The sequence below is a fragment of the Biomphalaria glabrata genome, chromosome 8 (assembly GCF_947242115.1).
Source record: "Biomphalaria glabrata chromosome 8, xgBioGlab47.1, whole genome shotgun sequence".
Classification (NCBI taxonomy): domain Eukaryota; kingdom Metazoa; phylum Mollusca; class Gastropoda; family Planorbidae; genus Biomphalaria; species Biomphalaria glabrata.
In genome coordinates this window covers 25,510,312-25,536,185 of record NC_074718.1, presented here as the reverse complement: position 1 = coordinate 25,536,185, position 25,874 = coordinate 25,510,312, and the positions used below count along the sequence as shown (strand labels likewise).

The following is a 25,874-nucleotide window of genomic DNA, read 5'->3' as shown; positions in this document are numbered from 1 at the left end:
ATCGTAGGAAAATCTTCAGTAGTTTATAGATCTAATGGGCTTTGTTGCTGCACATACAAATTATATATGTGTCAGAAGCGAATAGCCCAATTTTTCAGTAAAAGAAATTATAAAAGTCATTTCTCTATAGAAGAAGTTACGAAGGTTCATAGACATAAATAAATATAGACTGGCCGATTAAAGAGTTTTATGAAACGAAAATTTGTGACTTACAATTTTGTGTACTTTATTATACAGCATTTATGAGCAGTATAAAAGTTAAGTATTCATATCTATTTCAGCCATAACCTATATAACTATTAAAATATTTTCACTAGTGTTTTTTTTTTAATCTCTCAGCGTGGAGATCATTCAATTTTTCATAATTCGGAAATCCGAATACAATAGATATACATGTTTTCAAGTTACATGAAGTTACTTCCTTTTTCCAGTCTATATTTATTTATGTCTATGACTTTATTATACAACATTTATGAGCAGTGTAGTTTTGTTTAATCTCTAAGACTGAAGATCATGCAACTTTTTAGAATTCGGAAATCCGAATACAATAGATATACATGTTTTCAAGTTACATGAAGTTACTTCCTTTTTCCAGTCTATATTTATTTATGTCTATGACTTTATTATACAGCATTTATGAGCAGTGTAGTTTTGTTTAATCTCTAAGACTGAAGATCATGCAACTTTTTAGAATTCGGAAATCCGACAACAATAGATATACATGTTTTCAAGTTACATGAAGTTATTTCCTTTTTCCAGTCTATATTTATTTATGTCTATACGAAGGTTATATAATATAAAACCACATACCTATATATACTACAATAAATATAGGTATTTGCTCTCTATTTAGGTAGGTTTTACTATTACACACCAAGTATCATAGTTTAGAAAAACCCAGGTTCGTTTTTTTTTTGTTGTGTAACGCTATTTGCTAACAACGTATAGAGCTAAATTACAACTCTTTATTAGTATAATTTAATCTATATATTAAATTCTGTATGAATGCATTGGTAAAATAGTAGATCTAGAGCTAAATATTATTAATTGCATTAGTAGATTATGTTAATAAATTAAGTGGAATAGATCTATTGTTCTAGAACTTTAGAATCTACATTTTTTTTGGGGATCTCGTGCAGCACAGCAGACAAACTTACAAAAGCCGTCAAGTCGCAATATGTTCTGCGTATACAGTTCACTCCATTCACGGTTCTGCGTATAGTGTAGGCGTTGTCATATCACCACACGGGCACATGTGATTCGTAAAACATTAAAATACACTGTAAACACTGCACTTATCATTAATCTTCGGAATCACTGACATTGTCATTAAGTAGACTCTATATCTAGATCTACTTTCAGATCGAATCTAGTTTAGAAATCTAGATTTTATCTTGAGACTAGATTGCCACTAGTCTAGATCTAGCTCTACCTGACTAAAGTCTATTAATTAAGATAGGCCTACATCTAGGCCCCTACTATATAGATTATTTTATATAGAATATGTATCTAGATCTAGAATAATTCTATAGCTAGTCTAGATCAGACTCAGTAGATCTACTGTCTATACAATATTGAATATACTTCTACTTATAGATCTACTATTCAACGCCAATATAATAATAAAAAGGCTTGTCATCGAGTCCGAAGATTCATGAGGATCTCGAATGCAATATTTCCCATCGATACACAGCCCCAGCTGTAACTTACATATTTCCCCACAACCAGGACAAGCATAACCATTGTCCGCCTATGGTCGATTAAGATTTTCTTTTCGCCGTCTGCGTCTGTTCTCGGCAGCGGATTTCCTTTTGGTCTTAAATGTGCATTCCGCGGCCTTTGTGAGTGACCGCCAGCTGTCTGTCTCGCTCACCAAAAAAAAAAAAGACTGCTTTTGGCATACGTTCGTCCCCCATACGGGGTACGTGCCCTGCCCAGCGTAACTGTCGGACTATAAGAAGTCCCTCAATACTAGTCCATACCGGAGTTCGCAAGGACATCGCTGTTTGTAGTGCTCTCTGGCCACCGTATGTTTATGATGGAGCTCAAGCATCTTTGGTGAAAGCGTTCAAGTAGTGTTTGGTGTTTTTTGTTTAATACGCATGTCTCGGATCCATATAGAAGGGTTGAGAGAACCACTGCTTGGTAAACACTTTTTTTTGTAGGCAGGCGGAGCGATCTATTCCGACAACTCACTCCTGGAGGCGTCCAAAAGCACTACTGGCCATGACCAGACGGTTATCAACTTCCTTGAAAGCGAGGTGTCATTCGATACTATGCTTCCTAAATATGTGAAGTGTGTCAGGAGGGTTTTGTTTCCGGGCTCATCTAGGGTATGATGTACTTCGCCGGGCTCCACACCTGAACAGTGTTTATTAACTTTCTGCCGAGCTCGTAATTTAGCCTTGGCTCGTCTGCCTGAGCACCCCTAACAGTCTAGCAATCAATTGATGCAAAAGCACTATTGGCCATGGCTAGACGGTTATCAACTTCCTTGAAAGCGAGGTGTCATTCAATACTACGCTTCCTAGATATGTGAAGTGGTCTCCCACGTTAAGAGGACGTCCATTTATGGTGATCTTTAGGGCTGAGTAGGTTTTATTGGGTCACTTCTGTAACATTACTTCTGTTTTCCCAAGGTTGATAGATAGAAGCGGGATCGTATGCGAATTCGTTGACCGCCATCTGGAGATCATGTTCACTGTAGGCAATCATCGGCATAGAGGAGCTCTGTTATGAGGATGACCATTTCTTTTGAAGATTGCCGTCCTAACGAAACGTGATGTCGATGCCTTCTTGTAATCGCTGCCTCATTTGACCCAGCATTACGCCAAAGTAGATAGCGAATAGAGTAGGAGCAAGTACACAGCTTGCTTCACGCAAATTTCTATTGGGAAATGATCGACATGTCACCATTATGTCTAATCTTGCCTTTTTGTCCCACATGAAACTGCTTGAGAATGGATAGGAGCGTAGTTGGGAATCGGAGCCTGGCCAAAATCCTCAATTAACCATTGACCGTGTCGAAAGCCTTGGTGAGGTCCACGAAGGCAGCGTATATATAGGTTTATATAGTGTACTAGACTTAAATCTAGTCTAAAATCAAGACTGTCTAAAACCCTAGATCAAGACTGCCTAGAGTACCAGTAAATTCTGATTATCTTAGATTCTGCTTCTACTATATTTATATCCTAGATCCATACTGATTCTATAATTACAATTGGAATTCAATGTGAATATTTATGATTATATAGATACGGATTATAACTAGATTTGATAGATCTATGACTATTATGACAAGGCCTATGGCATGTTTGAGATCAATTTTTCAAAGCAGCTATAATTAATGGACTTCATCTTAAACAAGTTCATTCATATATTCACATGCTATTTTTTAATTTATAAGCTTAGCATTATTTTGGACCAATGTCTCACAACGGCTGATTAGATAAATAAGGTATAAACATCAGAAGAAAACACTCAAGAAAACATTAAGAAATTAAAACAGACACAAAATAGATAGTGAGATTCATAAGAAACGAATATTCACAATTGATTACAGTAATACCTTTTTAAAAACACCTTTTAAAAAATCATTAAAAGTTTTAAAATCACAATTTTTATTTTTACAATTATTTTTGTTTGTGAAATTGTGTATCGGAAAAAAGCCGGGTACTTGAAGTAAGCTAGTCCTAAAAAATACACAGATCTTGGGTAAAAGACTCATCAAATAAGGTACTGTAAATGCGTAGTTACACGCGCTAGTTTCAGGTCTTTTATTTTTATAGCCTCTATATATAGCCTCTATATCGGGTTTTATCCCAACTACCCGTACTTTTGTGCAGAAGAATCATTTGGATCTAGAAATGATATTATAAGAACTAGATTCTAGATCTACTTGTTTGAATTCTTTCGTCTTAAAAATGAATTTTGACCCGAGCATCAACTTCCGGTGACATATTTAGTCCAGCTGCAATGCAATATTGTACTTTTTATTTTAATAGAATTAATTGATTGTTGTTCTAGATATTATTGATATTCAAGGTAGATCTTTTAGTTTAATAGACATCGCTTAAGTAGATACCAGATCTAGTCAACTAGATTTGATCAATATAGCCTAGTATTTTTTTTTCTTCCTAATTGGCCTAAGAGTTGAGTGAAGACTCTTGTAATTCTAGGCTAGGGAAGCTCACTTCCATCGGCCTGTATGGACAAACTTTTGTCTGGGAAAGATCCAAGCTGATGTAAATTTTTACATCCCTATTAGCAGGCTAGAGGTGAGGCCGAAGGTCGAGCAGCCTCCCCTATACCTTCTCTGTACCACATGAGCCGTGTAGGTGTTCGCCATAAAAAAACTGCTTTTGAAAGAACGGTTTGTAGATAGTGACATGCTTGTTGGGGCTTTCTCTTTTGTTTCCTTATTCGTCTCCTTTAAGGACACTATTTCCACCCGAGCGCCACGTCGAAGCTGAGAAAAATTGCCTGGGGGGAGTTTTTGTAAAATGTGCGTTTTGTGATTTGAAGATAGTCTATGCAGATATTTGCATACCAGAATTTAGGCTTAAATATTAGTCAACGCCAGACCAAAGTACTAGTTTATAACACAAGAGGTCTGGGAATACGTTATGCTTTATGCTATGTGTAGAGATTTGCATACCAGAAATTTGGTTTAAATACTAGTCACAGCTAGACCAAAGTACTAGTTCAGAACATAGCACTGCACCGGACGTGACCATTAATAGCCAACCACTGGAAATTGTTGACCATTTTTGTTACCATGGCTCCACCATCTCCTTCAATGTGTTACTGGATAAAGACATCAGCAACAGGATAGCCAAGGCAATAAGCACCATGTCACTGCTGCAGAAAAGAGTGTGGCACTGGCACAATACCTTGCTGGCTTTCAATAGCAAAGCCCAAGTTTACCGTGATGAGCACTCTGCTATACGGCAATGAAACATGATCATCCTACTCTTGGCAGCAAAACAACTAAATATCTTCCCCCTCCGATGCTTAAGGCGAATTTAAAAAAAAAGTGATGTGAAGAACAGGTTGCCAGGACATCCGCGGTGTTATCAGCAGCAGGCGCCTTGGCTGGCTTGGTCATGTTCACAGAGTGCCACACGACCTTCTGTATGGTGATCTAATAGAAAACAGGACAGCCGCTGGCCGTTCACTTTTAAGGTATACTGATGTATTTAAACGCGACATGAAGGTCTTCAAAATGGAAACTAACAGTTAAGAACGAGAGGCACGCTGAGAGCTAGCATAAAAGAAGGGACCTTGATTGCAGTTGGCATACACCAGAAATAGAAAGAAGGGTAAAAGTGCAACAGCGCTTGGTGATGACAGATGGTAAACATGTAACCGCAACTGTGTATCAAGATTGGATTGGCCTCTTCTGTCACATGAGAAGTTGCAAAGAGAAAGGACCGTCACTTTGGACACGTGAAAGGCCACATAACAGAATGTAGAGATTTGAAGATAATCAATATTTGAAGATAGTCAATGGAAATATTTGAAGATAGTCAATCGAGATATCTGAAGATAGTCAATGGAGATACTTGATTCAACACTGTTTACGGTAGGAATGTATCTCTTTCTTTGAGTATTTCGATCCGCAGTACTGCGGGGGATAGAGGCGAGTAGGATTCGAACGCGAAACCATCAATGTGGGAAGCGTGGTCGAGAGGCTAAGTACGCTTGAACTTGACTTGCCATAGCTACCTATGAAACGGGGCTCGAGGTTCGAAATCCGATTCGAGCAGAGTTGTGTTTACTGAGCGCCTAAAGGCAGCACGGAAAACCTTCTCCCAGATACCTCCTTCCCCTCACTGGTCCACAAAAGAAATTGGACCATAGCGCTCTTAGCATGCTATAAGCTAGAAAGTAGCGCTATATAAAAGCTATAATAATTATTAATAAAAGGAGATCAGGAATGAATATGAATAATAGAGTGATTGATAATATATCTTCTCTGTAAACTTGTAGTGTGCGCATGTTGTGAGACAATATGTATATTTAGAGATTTATGAAATTTATTTATTATGATTTTTCTTTAATTAAATATTTTTTAATGCTCGGCAGCGAGAAATTTAAATGTATAATAAAGACTATAAAATCATCCATTTTAATAATATTTTTTCCTTTTTGTTTATTACTACAGCTATTTCTATCTGAACGTCCGTGTGAATGAAAGAAACAAGGTGATGACGGGGTTATGTTCCTCAGTGCCAGAGTTTTAGGATTGACAAGAAAAAATAATTTAAGGCTCATTAGCCATGACGCTCTAATACTTTGCCAACTTTATTCGACAAAACCCAGAAAACTAAATTTAAAGACTAAAGCATGGGATGTTGCTTTGGCACGAATTACAACGATTTTGTTCTCAGAGTGACCACCGGCAGTCAGAAGAACGCTGGCACGGACACTAGCGTGTATATCATCTTGCACGACGATTTCAACCACGCCTCTGGGGTGATCCACCTGGACAACTGTCTGCATGATGACTTTAAACGAGGCAGAACGGACATTTTCAACGTGCCTACCAGTAAGACAGAGTCTCTCCACGTGCAGGGGAACATTATCCAGATCGAGCTATGGCGAGAGCGTAGTACCTTTGATTCGGACTGGTATGTGAACAAGATTGAGATTGAGAACAGGTTTAGAAACACGACCTATTTATTCCCTGTGTATCGGTGGATCAAGGCCAATGTACATTATGTAATCAACCAGTTCGATACTTGCCTGGCCCAAGAAGATCATTTGACCAAGCAAAGGAGCCATGAACTGGAGGAAAAGAAGAAAACTTACGAATACGATTTTATCTCCCCAGGACTCCCCGTAAAGGTAAACAAATTGCAAAGCATGAAACATATAAAAAATTTACATAAAATAAAAGAAAAAGCTTGTTGTATCAATCAGTCATGTAATTAAATTTGCAATAGATCTAGACTTACAATAATAAATCTGTGCGATTACAAATATTTTTTACCAATGGACCTCATTCACCAATCGTAAACAAACAACATTTAATCACGTGGTAATATTGATAAAACAACGGGAAAAAAACTGTCGCGTGATAGCCATTGTGTATTAAAAATTAGATCTTAATTTGTATAGAAGAGAATCATGTGGCTAAACATTGTTTGTTTACGATGGGTGAATGAGGTCCAATGTTTTTGTTTGGCGAAACGTCAAGCTTTTAGCTTTCTCAGTGCACACTATGCCTCCCTTCTCTTATAAGAAGTGTAGTTGCATTAAGTTTGTACTAGATTACATTTGTGCCATTAAATATATTGTTTACCAATTGCTTTTGTTTAGCGCCATTTTATATTTGTAACTTTCCCAATACTCTATGATCCTATCTCTTATTTGGACCAGTTGTGAGACTAGGGGTGGGGGGAGCGGAGAAAACAAGTTGATATTTGGGTGAATTGTACCGTAATTGTTTTTTAAAAGCACTTAGGGATGGGGAAGGCCTGAATCTGAATTCGAACTCGTGACCCTACCCGACATTCTAACCACTCTGCTAGTAAGGTGTGTATGAAAATTGAAGATTGATTGTTTCAAATTTACTTTAAATTGGCAACCTATAAAGAGGACTAATTCAGCTTATACCACCACCTCAGTCAAGTGCAGTTTCTTTCCCTTGTTTGAGATACCAAACAAAATAATTTATTACCAGTAGCTAATTAACTAATTGGTTAATTTTTTCTATTGATTCTTGTGTTGTCAGGTACAAGAAATAGTTGTGAAAATTTCAACTTGATCCGAGATTTGTGTCTGAGAAGTAACGTTTACAAACTTTTTGCCAGACAGACAGAGTTGATATGAGCTTTTTAATAAAATGATCGAACACAAATAGTCGCATTATTCATTCTTAGTCTATGATATTTTACATAATAATAAAACTCTAGACAGCTTTTCAATGTGCGTAGATCAAAGAACACTTTAATTTTAAAAAGTCTCTTCTCTGATGTTTTTTTTTTATGTTTATCAGATCAAGAAGTTTCCCCAAGATGAGGCTTTTGACTCTGACACTAAGGTACGTATGATGTTTTCAATAAAAAAAAAATGAAATTAAAAAAAAAAAACAGCAACGAAGGGATGGTGGTGTAACACAAACGTATAGCCGAGTGGCTGTTTTGACAGGACCTCTTTCCAACCTTGAGATCTATTGGGGTCAATTGGAGAGGATGATGTAAAGCTCAGTCGTAAAAAACACGGTATAATACTTCCGTCGTATTCACATTAGTGACCAATAAATTTAAACAGAGTATTATTGTAACTCGCCGCTAGTTTTACATGCTTAATGGGCCCATTACAGCAGTACCAGAGTTTCCATCACGTGGCGCATTCATTTACGGGATCCTGGGTTGCCCGTATCCCTCACCTGACCTTGGTTGTGTCATCCTAAAAGGAATGCTTTACAATAAATTTGGAACCAACCTTGGCTGCAGGATTTGTTGGAGGAAATAACGTCCAAGGGGCTTCACTCCGGATTTTTCATCGTGGTTAATTTCCGAAGCCTTAGCACCGCTAAATAAGAGTACGCTCTCACGAATGCACATCATCGCCAGGTTGACTGCCCAACCTACCCGAAGCTCCTGGTCATAAATGCTCCAGGTATCCGCCTAAAATACTTCATCAAGTGATAAAATCAGTTTCGGTGGGCTTAGTGTTTGAGCCACACTAACAGGCCAGACTTGGATGTCAAAGAGAAATGCTTTTTAGGAGTATTTGTAGACAGTGAAAGCTTATCCCCCCATGTGCACCCTCTCACTATAACAATCTTGAAACTTTTAATATTATGCGAAGGCCAAAAGAAGGAAGAGACGAAAGATGAGCTGGTTTGGTCATTTTGTAAGTCATGACTCATTTTTAAATGTTAGCCTTCAAGGAGCAGTGGAAGAAACTTGAAGAAGAGACCTTAATATTCTGCTAAGAAGAGCTGCTGACAGGAAAGAGTGGATGGTCTTTGTTATTTGAACAGTCACAGCATCCCTATGACGAAGGTCAAGGGCAGATGAGAGATGAGATTAGTTCGAACATTAAACAAAATGGGTATTAAAACTTAATAGCTTTAAATAAAAGCTCAAGTTTATGTGTTAGATGAACCACTATTTCTATTTATCAACCAATTTTATGGCTTCAAATTCATCTGCGTTTACATTAGATCAGTTTAATGCCGATAATGTTTTATTAAATTAATACTTATAACTATTTTTTTATTCAAACTCAGAGTCCCAGTATAGTGACTAAAACAACTAAAGAAAAAAATAAATTTTGATATATACTTATGTAGAGGTAAATTAAAAAAAAAAGATAGTCAGGTGAAAGGGAAAAATTAAAAAGAACAAATAGGAGGGGGTCGGATGGGGTAGAGAAGACTTGACTTACTTGACTTAGTCCTTTTGACTCCTAGTGGCGCATGGTGCCGCAACAGCACTTCGCAGTCGGACTCTAGGTAATTCTCCTCAGCTGGGTCCATGTCCATCCTGCCTCTTGGTCTACCGATTTTCTCCATGTTTCTCCAACTTACTGACGAATTAGCCCGAAAACTCCACCTACCTAATAACAGAGAAAAATAACCAGATTTTCAAACATAACTCCAGGACTTAACTACAAACAACCAAACATTAAAAAACATTTATTAGATAATACCCTAACAAAAGAATCAAATACACTGGAGCTCAAAGTAGCACGCTCGAAACAATTGAAAGCCATCAAAAACATCTATCCATATATATATACCGACGGATCGGCCTTCAAAGCCACTATCAATGCTGGTCTTGGTGCCTTCCTGGTCTTCCCCAAAAATAAACACTTTGAAATAAGTGCACCCTGTGGTGATTACTGCTCAAACTTCAAAGCCAAAATTGAGACAATTACCATAGCACTAAAGACAGTGGAAAACAAATTATATGAAGGAGTGCAATCACCATCAGATATTGTCTTTACAGACTACCAATCCACTCTGCAAGCACTTAACAGCAACACCTCAAACAGAACAAGAGAGTTGACAACACTAATTGTGGTAAGCCATCAGATGATATCAATATTAAATATCAATATCACACTATAGTGGATCACTGAACACATTGACATTATGGGAAATGAAAAGGCAGATAAACTATGGAACAACCAGACCTGTTAACTACCTCACCCTAAGGTCAATATTAGTCAACAATCACAAGGAGGAGTGGCTCAACCAATGGGCATCTGGAAACTCAGGCAGAGCCATGTACAAAGAAATAACTATGCCTAACAAACTGAACAGTATTAACTCCCCCGCAAAGAGCAATCTACAATCTTCCAACTAAGGACAGGACACACACCTCTGTTAAATTACCACCTAAACAAAATAAATTCCAAACAACTCCCCATTTGTAGACACTGCTATCACCCTTATGAAGCCGTAAACCATATTCTCTTTGAATGCCCCTCCCAAATCCACCTTAGGCAGACCCTACTTCCACCACAGCCCAACATAACCAACACCCTTTACGGCAGTGCTGAACAACTGAAGAAAACAGCACACTTTTTTTCCTTGGCACAGTCTGCAAAAGAACTCACTGCTCAGCAGCAAAAAGCTGGCTAGAAGAAGAAGAAACGTTTATTAGAGTTAAGCAATACGTCACTGAGTACCGACACTTATTTTTTTTATTTACAAAGCAAAGCACTGTTATATATATATATATATATATATATATATATATATATATATATATATATATATATATATATATATATATATATATATACATATATGAATGAAAAAAAAAAACGATTTTTGTATATTTTGCTTGTTTTATATTAGATCTATTTGTTGTTTTAATACATTTTCATATTTATGAATTTTTAGTGGCGAATAATTTCGAAAAAAGTAAAGCTGATTGTTTTAAGTAAAATTTTACTGTCAAGTGCTGAGTGGAAGACAATGGAAGACCTCAAAAATATCTACACGAAAGGGAAGGCACTCTATATGCCTTATAATGTTAGTAAATGGTTTGTGCCCTTTATATTTTTTAATGATTTTTTTCACATGTTTGTCATAAAAAAAAAAAAAAAGCTGTGTCTTTCTTTTAATAAAGTTTATTTGAACTCTGTCTGTCCGGTACAGGTTTTGTACAGTTTACGTAGCCCGCACCCATTCTCGTATCGAATGGAAACTTTACACAATAATTTGTTGTACCTAAGAAAACAGAAACAATAGGGCTGTAAACGAGTTTATCAATCAATTATTATTATTTTAATTGATAAACAAAAGTAACCAGTTATGTAATTAGTGATAATAACTACTTTTTGCATATAGAAAAACGAAGCTTATTGATGTAATATTGAGATATATTTATGGCAGTGAATTTGCGGTTCTTCACCTTAGATATGCTTTGTTTAATTAATTGTAATATTTTTCTTGTTTTATAATCTTAGTAAACAATTTGAGATTTGTATACAAGGGAGGCCAATCCACAATTAGCACATTTTAATTTGTTTGGGTCTATCCTTTGTACAGAAGACGGAAGTCTTGATAAACAAAGCGCTCTTTAGTCGTGTGGAGTCAAATGTCTAACCTTTTTGAAGAAAGTAATTTGTGTTATTGAGTTGGCAGTAGTGATAGGCGTCCTTGATATTGTTTGTTTTATCTTACTATGTCTTACAACTCTACCAAATTTCCTTTTTTTTTTCATTTTCTACATTTGTTTCTGTCCTATTAGATCACCACATCATATCTTTAAATACACTTTTCTTCTTTTTACAAAGTATATATAAACTCTGTCTGTCTTCTGTCTTCTTCTTTTTACAAAGTATATATCAACTCTGTCTGTCTGTCTGTCTTCTTCTTTTTACAAAGTATATATCAACTCTGTCTTCTGTCTTCTTCTTTTTCCAAAGTATATATCAACTCTGTCTGTCTTCTTCTTTTTACAAAGTTTATATCAACTCTGTCTGTCTGTCTGTCTTCTTTTTACAAAGTATATATCAACTCTGTCTTCTGTCTTCTTCTTTTTCCAAAGTATATATCAACTCTGTCTTCTGTCTTCTTCTTTTTACAAAGTATATATCAACTCTGTCTGTCTGTCTGTCTTCTTCTTTTTACAAAGTATATATCAACTCTGTCTGTCTGTCTTCTTCTTTTTACAAAGTATACATCAACTCTGTCTGTCTGTCTATATTCTTCTTTTTACAAAGTATAAATCAACTCTATCTGTCTGTCTTTCTATATTCTTCTTTTTACAAAGTATATATCAACTCTGTCTGTCTGTCTGTCTTCTTCTTTTTACAAAGTATATATCAACTCTGTCTGTCTGTCTGTATATCTGTCTGTCACTCTGTCTGTCTAACTGGTAAAAGGTTTGTACACGTTATTTCTCCAACAATCTATCTCGGATCAAACTGAAATTTTACACAATTATTTCTATTACCTGACAATACAGGAATCAATAAAAAGAAAATTAGTTTATTAACTATTGGTAATAAATTATTTGGTTTGGTATCTCAAACAAGGGAAAGAAATTGTAATTGATTGAAGTGGTGGTATAAGCTGAGGTAGTCCTCTTTATAGATCGTCGTCTGAAGCTTAGAGAACACAAATCTGAAAAATAGGATGAGACTGCAGAAACAATAGATAACTGTATAATCTTCCATTTTCTTAAGCTCTCCACTAGCAGAGTGGTTACTGTGTAGCTTGATCGAAAACAAACTTATTTACGTCAGGCAACCTCACGGGACCAACAACCAAAACACTTTTATTTAAAATGAAATGGGCACTAACACTATCCCCCCTTTTCCCAATCATCTTTGGCTGACATCACCGCCCCCTTCCGGTTTCCCGCGCTTGTACACCATCGTAGCTCATTTCTTTCGAAAGAGAACAACATCGGACAGATAAGTTCACTTAAGCCTATTTTGTTTAATTGTGTGTCTTTTTTTATATTTCTTTTGTAGCTGATGAAGGCCTCGTGGCCCAGACTATAGGTGACATATATGCATTTTTTTTTGGGGGGGGGGGGGTATTTCCTATACAGTTGTTCACCCCTGCAGCAGTAAATCTTTGTTTTTGAGTCTCTGAACTTTTTTATTTTTAGTCTAGATCTATCAAAAATGTAATTGTTTTTTTTTTCAAAGTATTTTTTAAATATTTTCTTTTTCTCTGTATACATTATATTGCTTCATAAATACAAACGAGATCTTAACAAAACAATCAAAGTATACACTAAAGAGCACATTAACTTATAGTGTGAAAATGTCTGAAAAGTTGCAAAACATTATAAAGCGAAATGTTTTTATTAAAGAGTAAATTAATAATTTAGTGCATTATAATAGATTACTCGTTTGTGAGGCAATGATACCTCCATCAATAGAAACACACAATTGCTTCAGTTTCATATTGCCTTCCCAACATTTCTGACGTGGATATATTATAGTGTCTTTGTAAACTCTTAACATGTTCAGGCGTTACATCTTGAGATGTTCTATTGAAAAATTCTTTCTATTTCTATTCAGGGCAAAGATTTATGGTCGGATGATGTATTTTTTGGGTATCAAAGAATTTCAGGTATCAATCCTCTGCTGATAAAACTTGTGACCCAAATTCCCCCAAAGTAAGGATCATTATTTTAATCTAGAACATTGCACTGTCATATGGTAGTGTTAGTTTGTTTGCCTTTTTGTTCATAGAACAGAGACCCACAGCATACACTTTCATAGAACAGAGACCCACAGCATACACGTTCATAGAACAGAGACCCACAGCATACACGTTCATAGAACAGAGACCCACAGCATACACGTTCATAAAACAGAGACCCACAGCATACACGTTCATAAAACAGAGACCCACAGCATACACATTCATAAAACAGAGACCCACAACATACACGTTCATAGAACAGAGACCCACAGCATACACATTCATAAAACAGAGACCCACAACATACACATTCATAGAACAGAGACCCACAGCATACACGTTCATAGAACAGAGACCCACAGCAAACACGTTCATAGAACAGAGACTCACAGCATACACGTTCATAGAACAGAGACCCACAGCATACACGTTCATAGAACAAAGACCCACAGCATACACGTTCATAAAACAGAGACCCACAGCATACACATTCATAAAACAGAGACCCACAACATACACGTTCATAGAACAGAGACCCACAGCATACACATTCATAAAACAGAGACCCACAACATACACATTCATAGAACAGAGACCCACAGCATACACGTTCATAGAACAGAGACTCACAGCATACACGTTCATAGAACAGAGACCCACAGCATACACGTTCATAAAACAGAGACCCACAACATACACGTTCATAAAACAGAGAACCACAACATACACGTTCATAGAACAGAGACCCACAGCATACAAGTTCATAAAACAGAGACCCACAGCATTCACGTATATAGAATTGAGACTCACAGCATACACGTTCATAAAACAGAGACCCACAACATACACGTTCATAGGACAGAGACCCACAGCATACACATTCATAAAACAGAGACCCACATCATACACGTTCATAGAACAGAGACCCACAGCATACAAGTTCATAAAACAGAGACCCACAGCATACACGTTCATAGAACAGAGACCCACAACATACACATTCATAGAACAGAGACCCACAGCATACAAGTTCATAAAACAGAGACCCACAGCATACACGTTCATAGAACAGAGACCCACAGCATACACGTTCATAGAACAGAGACCTACAGCATGCACGTTCATAGAACAGAGACCCACAGCATACACGTTCATAGAACAGAGACCCACAGCATACACATTCATAGAACAGAGACCCACAGCATACACGTTCATAGAACAGAGACCCACAGCATACACGTTCATAAAACAGAGACCCACAGCATACACATTCATAAAACAGAGACCCACAACATACACGTTCATAGAACAGAGACCCACAGCATACACATTCATAAAACAGAGACCCACAACATACACGTTCATAAAACAGAGACCCACAGCATACACGTTCATAGAACAGAGACCCACAGCATACACGTTCATAAAACAGAGACCCACAACATACACGTTCATAAAACAGAGACCCACAACATACACGTTCATAGAACAGAGACCCACAGCATACAAGTTCATAAAACAGAGACCCACAGCATACACGTTCATAAAACAGAGACCCACAACATACACGTTCATAGGACAGAGACCCACAGCATACACATTCATAAAACAGAGACCCACAACATACACGTTCATAGAACAGAGACCCACAGCATACAAGTTCATAAAACAGAGACCCACAGCATACACATTCATAAAACAGAGACCCACACCATACACGTTCATAGAACAGAGACCCACAGCATACAAGTTCATAAAACAGAGACCCACACCATACACGTTTATAGAACAGAGACCCACAGCATACACATTCATAAAACAGAGACCCACAGTATGCACATTCAAACAGAGACCCACAGCATACACATTCATAAAACAGAGACCCACAGCATACACATTCATAAAACAGAGACCCACAGCATGCACGTTCATAGAATGCCACAAGGTCGAAATCCACAAGGCATTCTGTATGGTGATCTAACAAAAGGCATAGGAGCCGCTGGTCGTCCACTTTTACGGTATACTGATATGCAAACGCGACATGAAGCTCTTCAAAATCGACACTAACAGCTGGGAAAAAGTGGCACAGGATAGATTCACATGGAGAGCAAGCATAAAGGAAGGGTCATTGATTGCAGATGTCAGTAGCACAACGATGGGTGCAAATGCAACAGCGGCTGGTGATTACAGATGCCCAACCTGTGACCGCAGTTGTGTATCAAGGATTGGCCTCTTTAGTCACACAGGAAGTTGCCATATATATATATAAGAGAGAGAGAGAAAGACAGACAGAAAGAGAGATAGAGAGAAATTAATCTATTAAACATAAAATTTAATGCTATTTGGGCAGTGACTAATATCCTATAAAATGATCTTGACATTTCCTGTTCCCCGTGACTTAAGAAATTTAGCTAAATGGTTATTGCATACCCAGTTCCCAGTGACTTATGTATTATCATTATGTATGTTATGATCTTAACATTTCAGGTTCGCTGTTTGTTGGCTATAATAAATTGACCATGACGTTTCAAGTTCAAATTGATATATGCACTACAAAATGATATTGACATTCCATGTACTCGTGACTTATGCACCACTTTCTTCTTCTTCTTCTTCTTCTAGCCAGCTTTATTGCTGCTGAGCTGTCAGCTCTTTTGCAGACTGTGCCAAGGAAAAAAAGTGTGCTGTTTTCTTCAGTTGTTCAGCACTGCCGTACAGGGTGTTGGTTATGTCGGGCTGTAGTGGAAGTAGGGTCTGCATAAGGTGGATTAGGGAGGGGCATTCAAAGAGGATATGGTTTACGGTTTCAAAGGGGTGCGCACAGTGTCTGCAAAGGGGGAGTTGTGTGGAGTTTATTTTGTTCAGGTGGTAATTTAATAGTGGTGTGTGTCCTGTTCTTAGTTGGAAAATTGTAGATTGTTCTTTGCGGTGGAGGAAGTTAATACTGTCCAGTTCGTTAGGCGTAGTCATTTCTTTGTACATGGCTCTGCTTGTGTTTCCTGATGCCCATTGGTTGAGCCACTCCTCCTTTGATAGCTTATCTACCTTTTCATGGTGGTTGCACTCCTTCATATAATTTGTTTTCCACTGTCTGTAGTGCTATGGTAATTGCCTCAATTTCGGCTTGAAAGTTTGAGCAGTAATCACCACAGGGTGCGCTTATCTCAAAGTGTTTATTTTTAGCGAAGACCAGGAAGACACCAAGACCACCATTGATGGTGGCTTTGAAAGCCGATCCGTCTGGATAAATATGGATAGCTGTTTTTTGATAGCTTTCAATTGTTTCAAGCGTACCTAATTTGAGCTCCAGTGGATTTGATTCTTTTGTTAAGGTGTTATTTAGTAAATGTGTTTTGATGGTTGGTTGCTTGTAGTTTAGTCCGGGTGTAATGTTTGAAAAACTGGTAATTTTTTCTCTGTTATTGGGTAGGTGGTGTTTTAGGGCTAGTTCGTCAGTAAGTTGGATCAGAGTCCTTTGCTTTTTTAGGTTGTTTTTCCTATTTTTCTGTGTTGGTAGTTTATTTGGATGATCGTCCTCCAACCTTCTGTATCTCTCAATAGCTTCTAATGCTGCTCTGTTGCGCCTTAACTTGTCATCTTCAAAAATAGACCTTTTCTCCACACTCTATCATAGGCTTGCTGCAAGTCTATAAATACTGCTATAGTGTGCTTGTTTTCATGAAACCCTTCATGAAACCCTTCTACTGTGTCCTGTCTACTTGCTTTCCTGAAGCCAGCTTGTGCATTGTGGAGTGAGCAAGTACTTTCTAGTAGAGATGGGAAACGAACCGAACCCGAACCGAACGAACCGAACTCGAACCTCACTTATGACCGAACCGAACCGAACACGAACTTTGAACTTTGAAACTGCTTGGTACGAACCGAACCGAACGAACCCTCCTTTTCTTAACCGAACTAATTTTGCAATTTTTACTTCCCTTTTTAATATTTTGTGTTAAAAAAAAATAATTACTTAAATATTTTATTTAAATTCTAATGATTCCATTATACTTTGAAAACTTGGGAGGGGGTGGTGGTATTTTGAAAAAAAAAAAGCGGCGCGCTTTGATTCCCATGGGTTTTTCCGTACGTGCCGACTCTCCCCCTAACCTTGAATTTTCGCGGGCTGTTTGCAATATTGGTTTTGAGTCGAATAGGCGCCCTCTAATTAGATCTAGATCTAGATTCAAGATCCTAGTAAGTAGAAAGTCAACATTAAAATATTGTCACTTTTATTTGAGATGACTGTTAGTTGATAGTAGAATAGTTTTTGCCGATTAGAGAGTGTAGATATGAATCTACAATAAGTTTATTTGTGTTCTAGTTTAAAATAAATTTTAATTATCTTCTATTAAGTGAATTATTTTTACAAAATTGTGAAGTATTCCATATTGGAATATTATCAGTGGCGTAGAAAGGGTGGGGGAGGAGGGGAGAAATGTAAAATCCCCCCGAGCCCCCACTTGAAGGGGGCCCCAAATTAGTGTTTTTTTACAATAAATATTCAATATTACGCAAAATGCAGGGGCCCCCAAAGAGGTCCAGCCCCTCCCGGGCCCCCAAATGATGAAAAATTCCTATCTACGCCCCTGAATATTTTTACTATTATTCTGTTTTGCATTATTGATCATCAGTATTTTTAATGCAGAGTTTCTCAAACTTTGGGTCCTCTCCCGTGGGTGGGGATGGTTAGTACCTTGAATTGGGGGATGGGGAGACGCAACTTCTTGACAAAAGGGGTGTCATAGAGTGTGTGTGTGTGTGTTTTCTGGTGGCGGTAAGAAGAGGCTAAGCGATTGATTGGTGTTTATGCATTAAAGATGTTGAAATTAGCGTAATGCAAATGTGAAACGGCAAACAATCTTGAGACATGAAAGAGTAAAGAATTTGTTTTGTGGTGACCTAGATTTTTTTTAAATATCAGTATATTTCATTAATATTACATCTCTATCTCAAATTAAATATGTGAATATTGTAATAACAGTTAGTGAGTTAGGATATATTGAGTTGTTCACATAAGAACTTTATTTTAAAGTTTATTAAGTTTATATATTATTATAAGGCTTGTCTTCGAGTCCGAAGATTAGTGAGGAATGCAGTTTTTCCCATGGCTGCGCTTGCCCAGCTGTGACCTACATATTTTGCCACATCCAGGGCAAGCATAACCACTGTTCGCAGGTGGTCGATTTAGTTTTTCTTTTCGCGTCTGCGTTTGTCCTCGGCAGCGGATTTTCTTTTGGTCTCAAATGTGTATCCCGCGGCCTTCGGGAGTGAACTCCAACTGACTCGTTCTAAGGCCGCATGCAACCAGGTGCTCTCTTCTATGTCAGCTAAGCAAAGTTGACGCCTAAGTTGGTCTTTGAAGCGTTTCCGTGGGGCGCCTCTGTAACGTCGACCACCTTTTAGCTCACCAAAACAAAAAGACTGCCTTTGGCATACGTTCGTCTCCCATACGGGATACGTGCCCTGCCCAGCATAACTGTCGGACCATAAGAAGTCCATCTATACTATCCTTACCGGTAAAAATATAAAACGCCTATATTGGTTCAATTGTACTAGCTGTTTGTAAGCGACAAACCAACGACCAACTAACAAAGAGAGGGGGCATCGAAAAAAAAAGTTTTATTTTTAGTGTAACTTATCTGAATATTAGTATAATTACATGTTTAAAAATTAAAATATATTAAGTGGAGATGTCATTTTATCTTCTAATAAGACCTTGTCAACATAAGACTGCGTTTTGAAGAAAACATTTTAAAACATCTCCGCTAGTGTGATTCTTCTGCATTTTTTTGTCTCAGAATAGTCGAATTTCTTCCGTATATTGCAATTTATAATAGTGACGACTTATGTGTGATAAGAAATCCTCGATAGAGACGTCTTTACACGAAGAATATTTCTTTAAAAAGATCACGCCCATTATAGAAGTACGTGCGCAATATGTAGGCCTACCTAGAATGTCCCTTGCATAATTCTATTGGCCAGGTCTGCCTCTTAATTTTTAGATTTAATATGGCCCTCGACTTTTTTTTATTATGATGAATAGTGCATTCTGAAAGAAAGCACATCGATATTAGCCTTTTTAAAAAATTCGCTTAGCGCCGAGTCACGCCCTGAATTAAACCACTTGCCGACTTGAGCGAAAACCTGCCGCATCTGCATTTCTATCTCCATTAAGAAATTTTTACAACGCTTTAAATGTATTTAGGCAACATTATTTTGGAAAAAGTATTGCCCATAGGCCTATTATATATTGCAAAGTATTTGTTTAACTAATAAATTGCATTAAACCTTATAACTTAATTTTGCTATTACATAATTTCATAGCATCGAACCGAGCCGAACCCGAACTTTAGACCTGACCGAACCGAACCGAACCCGAACTATACTCGTCATCGAACCGAACCGAACTCGAACTTAAATCTGACCGAACCGAACCGAACCCGAACTTTAAAAGTTGGGTTCGATTCCCATCTCTACTTTCTAGCCACTAATAAAGTCGGTTATTGATCATTTTTTCTGCCATTTTGCCAATGTTGGATGTTAGAGATATTGGTATATAACATTTTGGGTCTCCAGGTGGTTTATTTTTCTTTAAAATGGGTATTATGTTTGCGGTTCTCCATTCTTGTGGTATGTCTCCAGTTTTCCATGTATGGTTGATAAAGTTAAGTATACAGTTTTGGGCCTGTGGTCCTAGTCCTCGGATCATTTCATTTGTTATTTTACCGGGTCCAGGGGATTTTCTTGACTTGAGGCTTTTTAGGGCAGTATTGAGCTCATGTAGAGTGAAGGGAGTGTCAAAGATCTGACAGTTGACTGTTGGAGCTTTTTCTTCTTTCTTTAAGATATTACTAAAGGCCTGGTCCAGTTGTTTTCTTGGCTTTGACTTGTTAATGCTGGCAAAATATTTATTGAAGGTATAAGCCTTTTTAAGGTTTTCTGTTATTGTGTCGTAAGTGCCTTTTATAGGTTGGGGGGTTTGTTATTTGTTTCTTTCCTGCTAGCCGGTGCAGAAGGGTCCAGGCCTTTCGTCCATCTTTGTTTAGATTTAATTGTTCGCATGTTGTGGTCCACTTTTTCTTTTTTTCTGTTTTTATTTTGTATCTTATGCACTATAAAATGATATTGACATTCCATGTAGTCGTGACTTATGCACTACGAAATGCTATTTCAGGTTCCCAGTGACTAATGCTCTTACCAAGCCGTTTCTTGAAGGCTATGTCTTGGATGAGGCGTTAGAGCAAAAGAAGATTTTCATGTGTGATCTCAAAATACTTGAAGGCACTCAAGCTCAGAAAGGTTTTGTTGTAAGTCATTCCATCCATGATCCTCATTGGGGTTCAGGCTCGCCTACAATATGGTGTGTATTTGCAGAAGAACTTAAGGTCCCCACGATTCTATAAGCTGCATTTATAAAAATGAGAGACTGTGGACAATCGGAACCAGCTGGCTCCAATGGACCTCATTCACCAATCGTAAACAAACAACATTTAGTCACGTGATAATATTGATAAAACAATGAAAAAAAACGTATCACGTGACTGCCTTTATGGATTAAGTAATTTGTATAGAAGAGATAGAGACCCACGTGGTTAAATGTTGTTTGTTTACGATTGGTGAATGAGGACCATTGTAATGTAGTTTGAGTCAAGAGATGCACTGTTGTTCGACATAATGCCAGTAAGGTGGATAGCTAAACCGCTATAGGCATTTTATATTTTAAGTAACAGAAGTTGACAAAACTTCTTTTATAAACATAACTAAATATAACTTTTATTACAATCTAGACATCTTCAACTGGAGATGAAATCAAATAAATCAAATAGTAATTATACTATGAAATGGTATTTGAAAAAACAATTAACTCGCTAAAAAAAAAACACGTACTTACTGTTTCAGATTTCTTGATTGTCTCCCTCTCTCAACATCTGCATTACGACAAATCAGCTCATATTTCGTCATTCACACTGCATAGCCACCAACCAATCGCTAACTTCTTCCCACCGTCACCTTAGAAACTCATATATACACTCTATAACACGCACCGAACAAGACGGACCTTGAACCCGATGTAAAATGTGACGTAATAGGGCTACTGTAGCAACAAAAATAAAGTAACAGATAATGCCAGGCCTTCACACTATCGAGTACGGAAAGTAGACAGACATTGAATCTCATAGTGTGAATTTAACTGTGTTGAACATAGATACTGTTCTGCTATTACGAGCTAATATGTAGTGTTGGTAACCTCTTCGCTGTGTCTTGAGTGAAGTGTCAGGGGAAGGTAACAACTAATTGCAGCTAACCAACTGAACACAGGCGAAAGGCCAACAATGAAATGAGACAAGCAAGAAACAATCAAGAAATCCTTTGCCCCTTTGGTCCGCTTCAGCCCTTCGTACACATATCCGTAGCCCTGACTCGACACTAGCCCAGAGCTCTGCGCATTTCTAAGGTCGCCTCTGACACTCAAACCAGGGCCCTTTTGTTTATTTAGGTAGCCGCTACTTCATCAACACTTCTCATCCGAATAAAGGTAGCCACTACTTCATCAACACTTTTCATCCGAATAAAGGTAGCCACTACTTCATCAACACTTCTCATCCGAATAAAGGTACCCACTATTTCATCACAAACATTTGTCCTTAGATTTGCCACCCCATGGCCATGTTTTTCCTTGATAGAACCAATCACCTGAAACCTGTAGCCATTCAACTGTTTCAAAAACCGGGTCCGAAAAATCCAGTAAGTACACTTGTATATTACGTTTAATCGAAAGAGACACTGGCACAGAAAATACTACAACAGAAATAGAATGTTATGGATTGCATAGGAGAGCTTTATCATGTGGTATCTTGTAACTCCAATCTGACAATTGAAGTAATCTAAATGAAGTTGATTTAGGCTTAGCGATCCAACATTTTGCATTGAGTATTCAGCAATGACTGGCAGAGAGAAGCTGTTCTAACCACGTGACAGTGTCTTGGTCTCCGGAGTTCCGTCCACTCTGATACGTAATTATAAAAAAAAACGTACAAAAAAAAACAACTTACATGATGGAAATAACGGCATATTTATGGCTATGTATCTCAACACTGAAAAATGTACTTCCCCTTTTCAATATAAAGCAAAAGCAATTATTTACCACAAATTATATTTTTGTTATTGATTCATGAGTTTTCATCGGCAATGAATAATTGCGCAAAGTTTCAATTTGATCCGAGAATGGGAAGGGGAGAAATAACGTGTGAAAGAATCCTGAAAGACAAACAAACAGACAGAGTGAGTTAATGAAAGCATTGTCAAAACATTTGTGGAGTAATGTGGGATGGCTTTTGACGTTCATCTGATTGCGTGATCACTGGGTGGTGAATGCTGGTCCAACGAACACAACATAGAGGAAATGTTGTTTTTTTTTTTGGTGGGGGGGGGGGGGAAGACATCTAGATACTATGCAAAGTTCTATTCAACTTTTCTCAAAATCAATACTGCTGCCTGCAATCCTATGTTTAGTGTCGTGGGTCATGATTAGCGGAATACTGTCCATAGGGTGCTTTGTGACCAACCCATTGACAAAGCTCACTTGAAACACAACAGAGCTCAAGCTATGCCCCTTGGTGTTACAAACACAACCAAAGAACACTAGACAAAGGTGCATACTGTATGTCTCAGACTGAAAGGAATGGAACAGAAAGAAAGAAGTTGAACCACACCTACTTGTATGAAACTTAGTGATATGCATAAAGCACATTTCATCTTTTCAAGCACTCCTTCTTTCCTTGTGCCATTAGAGCAGGGCATGGGTTGCCTGAATCAGCCAGGAAAAGAAACAGCTTATCAGAACTTAAGTTTCCAATTAACATGCACGGCTAACACAAAGATAAGTGCTAGGCGTAATTATTCTTCTCTTCTGATGGAACGTCTGTGATTTATAAGAATAAATAAGATGATCTTTGATATTACATATAAACTCCGGTTATTTGGACCCTCAGCGATCCCGGAGAGCCTTTCAATAAGGCTGGTGGTAGTCACAGATTTTAGCTAATTTTGCAAAGCAATTATATAGACCTACGTATTCTTTTTTTACTGTTATCAATTAGATATTTACCCCAGCAAGTCCTTTCTGGACGTGGACAGTGGTCAAAATGTGGTACAATAACGCAGAAGCCATTCATCATCAAATTTTAGTACACAACGGTAAGTTTTTAAAATTTTCCTGAAAGTAATGGCTGAAACAGAGATGGCTTAACACTAGTTCTAACCGCAACAAGTACTAACGAATGATATCCCGGTGGAGGTCTTGGCAAAGTTGAATAAGACAATGTCCGAAAATTGAAATGAGTTAACGTTTGGGATACGGAAAGAAGAATGATTATCAAGTATCAAAACAACACTAATACTACATCACTAACCAGATCCATCAATACTACATCACTAACCAGACCCATCAATACTACATCACTAACCAGACCCATCAATACTACATCACTAACCAGATCCATCAATACTACATCACTAACCAGATCCATCAATACTACATCTCTAACTAGACCCATCAATACTACATCACTAACCAGATCCATCAATACTACATCACTAACCAGACCCATCAATACTACATCACTAACCAGACCCATCAATACTACATCACTAACCAGATCCATCAATACTACATCACTAACCAGATCCACCAATACTACATCACTAACCAGACCCATCAATACTACATCACTAACCAGATCCATCAATACTACATCACTAACCAGATCCATCAATACTACATCACTAACCAGACCCATCAATACTACATCACTAACCAGACCCATCAATACTACATCTCTAACTATATCCAGTATTCTATACTGCGTTATTTATTGTTCATAGTTTGGATATGTATCACTGATATGGCTGATACGATACATTTGAGCCAGATGTGATGATACGATACGTTTGAGCCAGATGTGATGATACGATACGTTTGAGCCAGATGTGATGATACGATACGCTTGAGCCAGATGTGATGTTATAATTAGAGTGCTTGATGACAGCTATGTCTTGGCGTTACGATGAGGTGGTGTTGATCAGACAATACATTTCTGAAGTGATAGTTTTTTTCTTTAACAATATCGTGATGCCGGAGATACTAGTTTAAAGTATAAATTTAAGACTGAAATCTTCTTTTAAATAAAAACAAAGCTTTATTTTTGAAACCAGGAATCACTTTAATAACATACATATATGGATCTATATCACTAAACTAGGATCTTCTAATCTATACCATACCTTTACAAGATCCAGTATTATTGTCTAGTTTACTGTCTTTTAATGTTTTCAAGTCTGGATTTACATTACCAAGCTAGAATTTTATATAATCTGAGTAGATCTTTTTCGAGTGGGGGGGGGATCGTGGCGGAGTAAACATTTTCTCCTTTTGTTTTTCCTTTTTAATTATACATTAGTTATTGAGAGCGATGTAATCATTTTTAGTATTCTTTTTTTAAAAAAAAGAAGAAACGTTATCAGTGTCGCTAATTATTTTTTTTAACTGTTTCTTTATGTCACATATTTCATTGACTTGAAAAAGGTGAAAAGGATCAAAACGTCTTCTTTTTACATTGTGTTTGTTCTTTTTTTGCGAAATGTTGCTTTTAAAAAGGATCAATGAAGCCGATGTACTCTTTTCAATGCTAATGCCAAGCACATTCATGTTTTACAAAGCAGGCTACCACTCATTGTTTGAAGGCATAGTCATAGCTGTACATCGGAACCTGTCTCCATCACATCCTATATTCAAACTTCTGGCATCTCACACAGTAATGCTACTGGCCATGAATGAGTAAGTTGCGTTTAGAATAAGTAGAGACGAGAGTTCCCATTGACTGCAGTCCTACTATAGAGCTGGCCGCTTTTTGGTGTATCCGGTGTACAAACTAAAGGAAGTGATGATACGCTAGTTGTTGTTTTTAAAGTAGGCCTATATATATAGAGAGAGACTTTCATTAGACTTTCTATGACTCAAACATTATTTTCATGCAAATAAGGCGCGACCAGGAATAAAGTAGATTTAATACGTTTATCAATAGCTACACGTTGACATATTGTCAGGATTACTCATGTTTTTTTTTTTTAATTTAATTTTGTTGGCAACTATGAAGTTTAATTTAATGTCCTTGACATTGCTTAGTTTCTAGTGAAAATGTCTAAAACTAGATTCGACTTCTGTTCACGTGAAAAC

At 37.4% G+C, this 25,874-nt stretch overlaps 1 protein-coding gene across 4 annotated transcripts in view; it reads left to right on the top strand.

Annotated features, from left to right (window-relative positions):
• Positions 1-3,699: 3,699 nt before the first annotated feature.
• The window catches only part of LOC106053072 (polyunsaturated fatty acid 5-lipoxygenase-like), a 38,628-nt gene continuing 16,453 nt past the window's right edge, over positions 3,700-25,874 (top strand). The window contains exons 1-9 of one of the 4 annotated variants that reach the window (XM_056037508.1): positions 3,700-4,044; positions 6,167-6,849; positions 8,003-8,047; positions 10,868-10,999; positions 13,510-13,607; positions 20,814-20,946; positions 22,289-22,384; positions 23,740-23,836; positions 25,358-25,475. In XM_056037508.1, coding sequence (XP_055893483.1) covers positions 6,349-6,849; positions 8,003-8,047; positions 10,868-10,999; positions 13,510-13,607; positions 20,814-20,946; positions 22,289-22,384; positions 23,740-23,836; positions 25,358-25,475 — 1,220 coding nt within the window. In that variant the 5' untranslated portion in view covers positions 3,700-4,044; positions 6,167-6,348. The remainder of the gene's footprint in view (positions 4,045-6,166; positions 6,850-8,002; positions 8,048-10,867; positions 11,000-13,509; positions 13,608-20,813; positions 20,947-22,288; positions 22,385-23,739; positions 23,837-25,357; positions 25,476-25,874) is intronic. The other 3 variants (XM_056037505.1, XM_056037504.1, XM_056037507.1) reach the window with 3 other exon arrangements.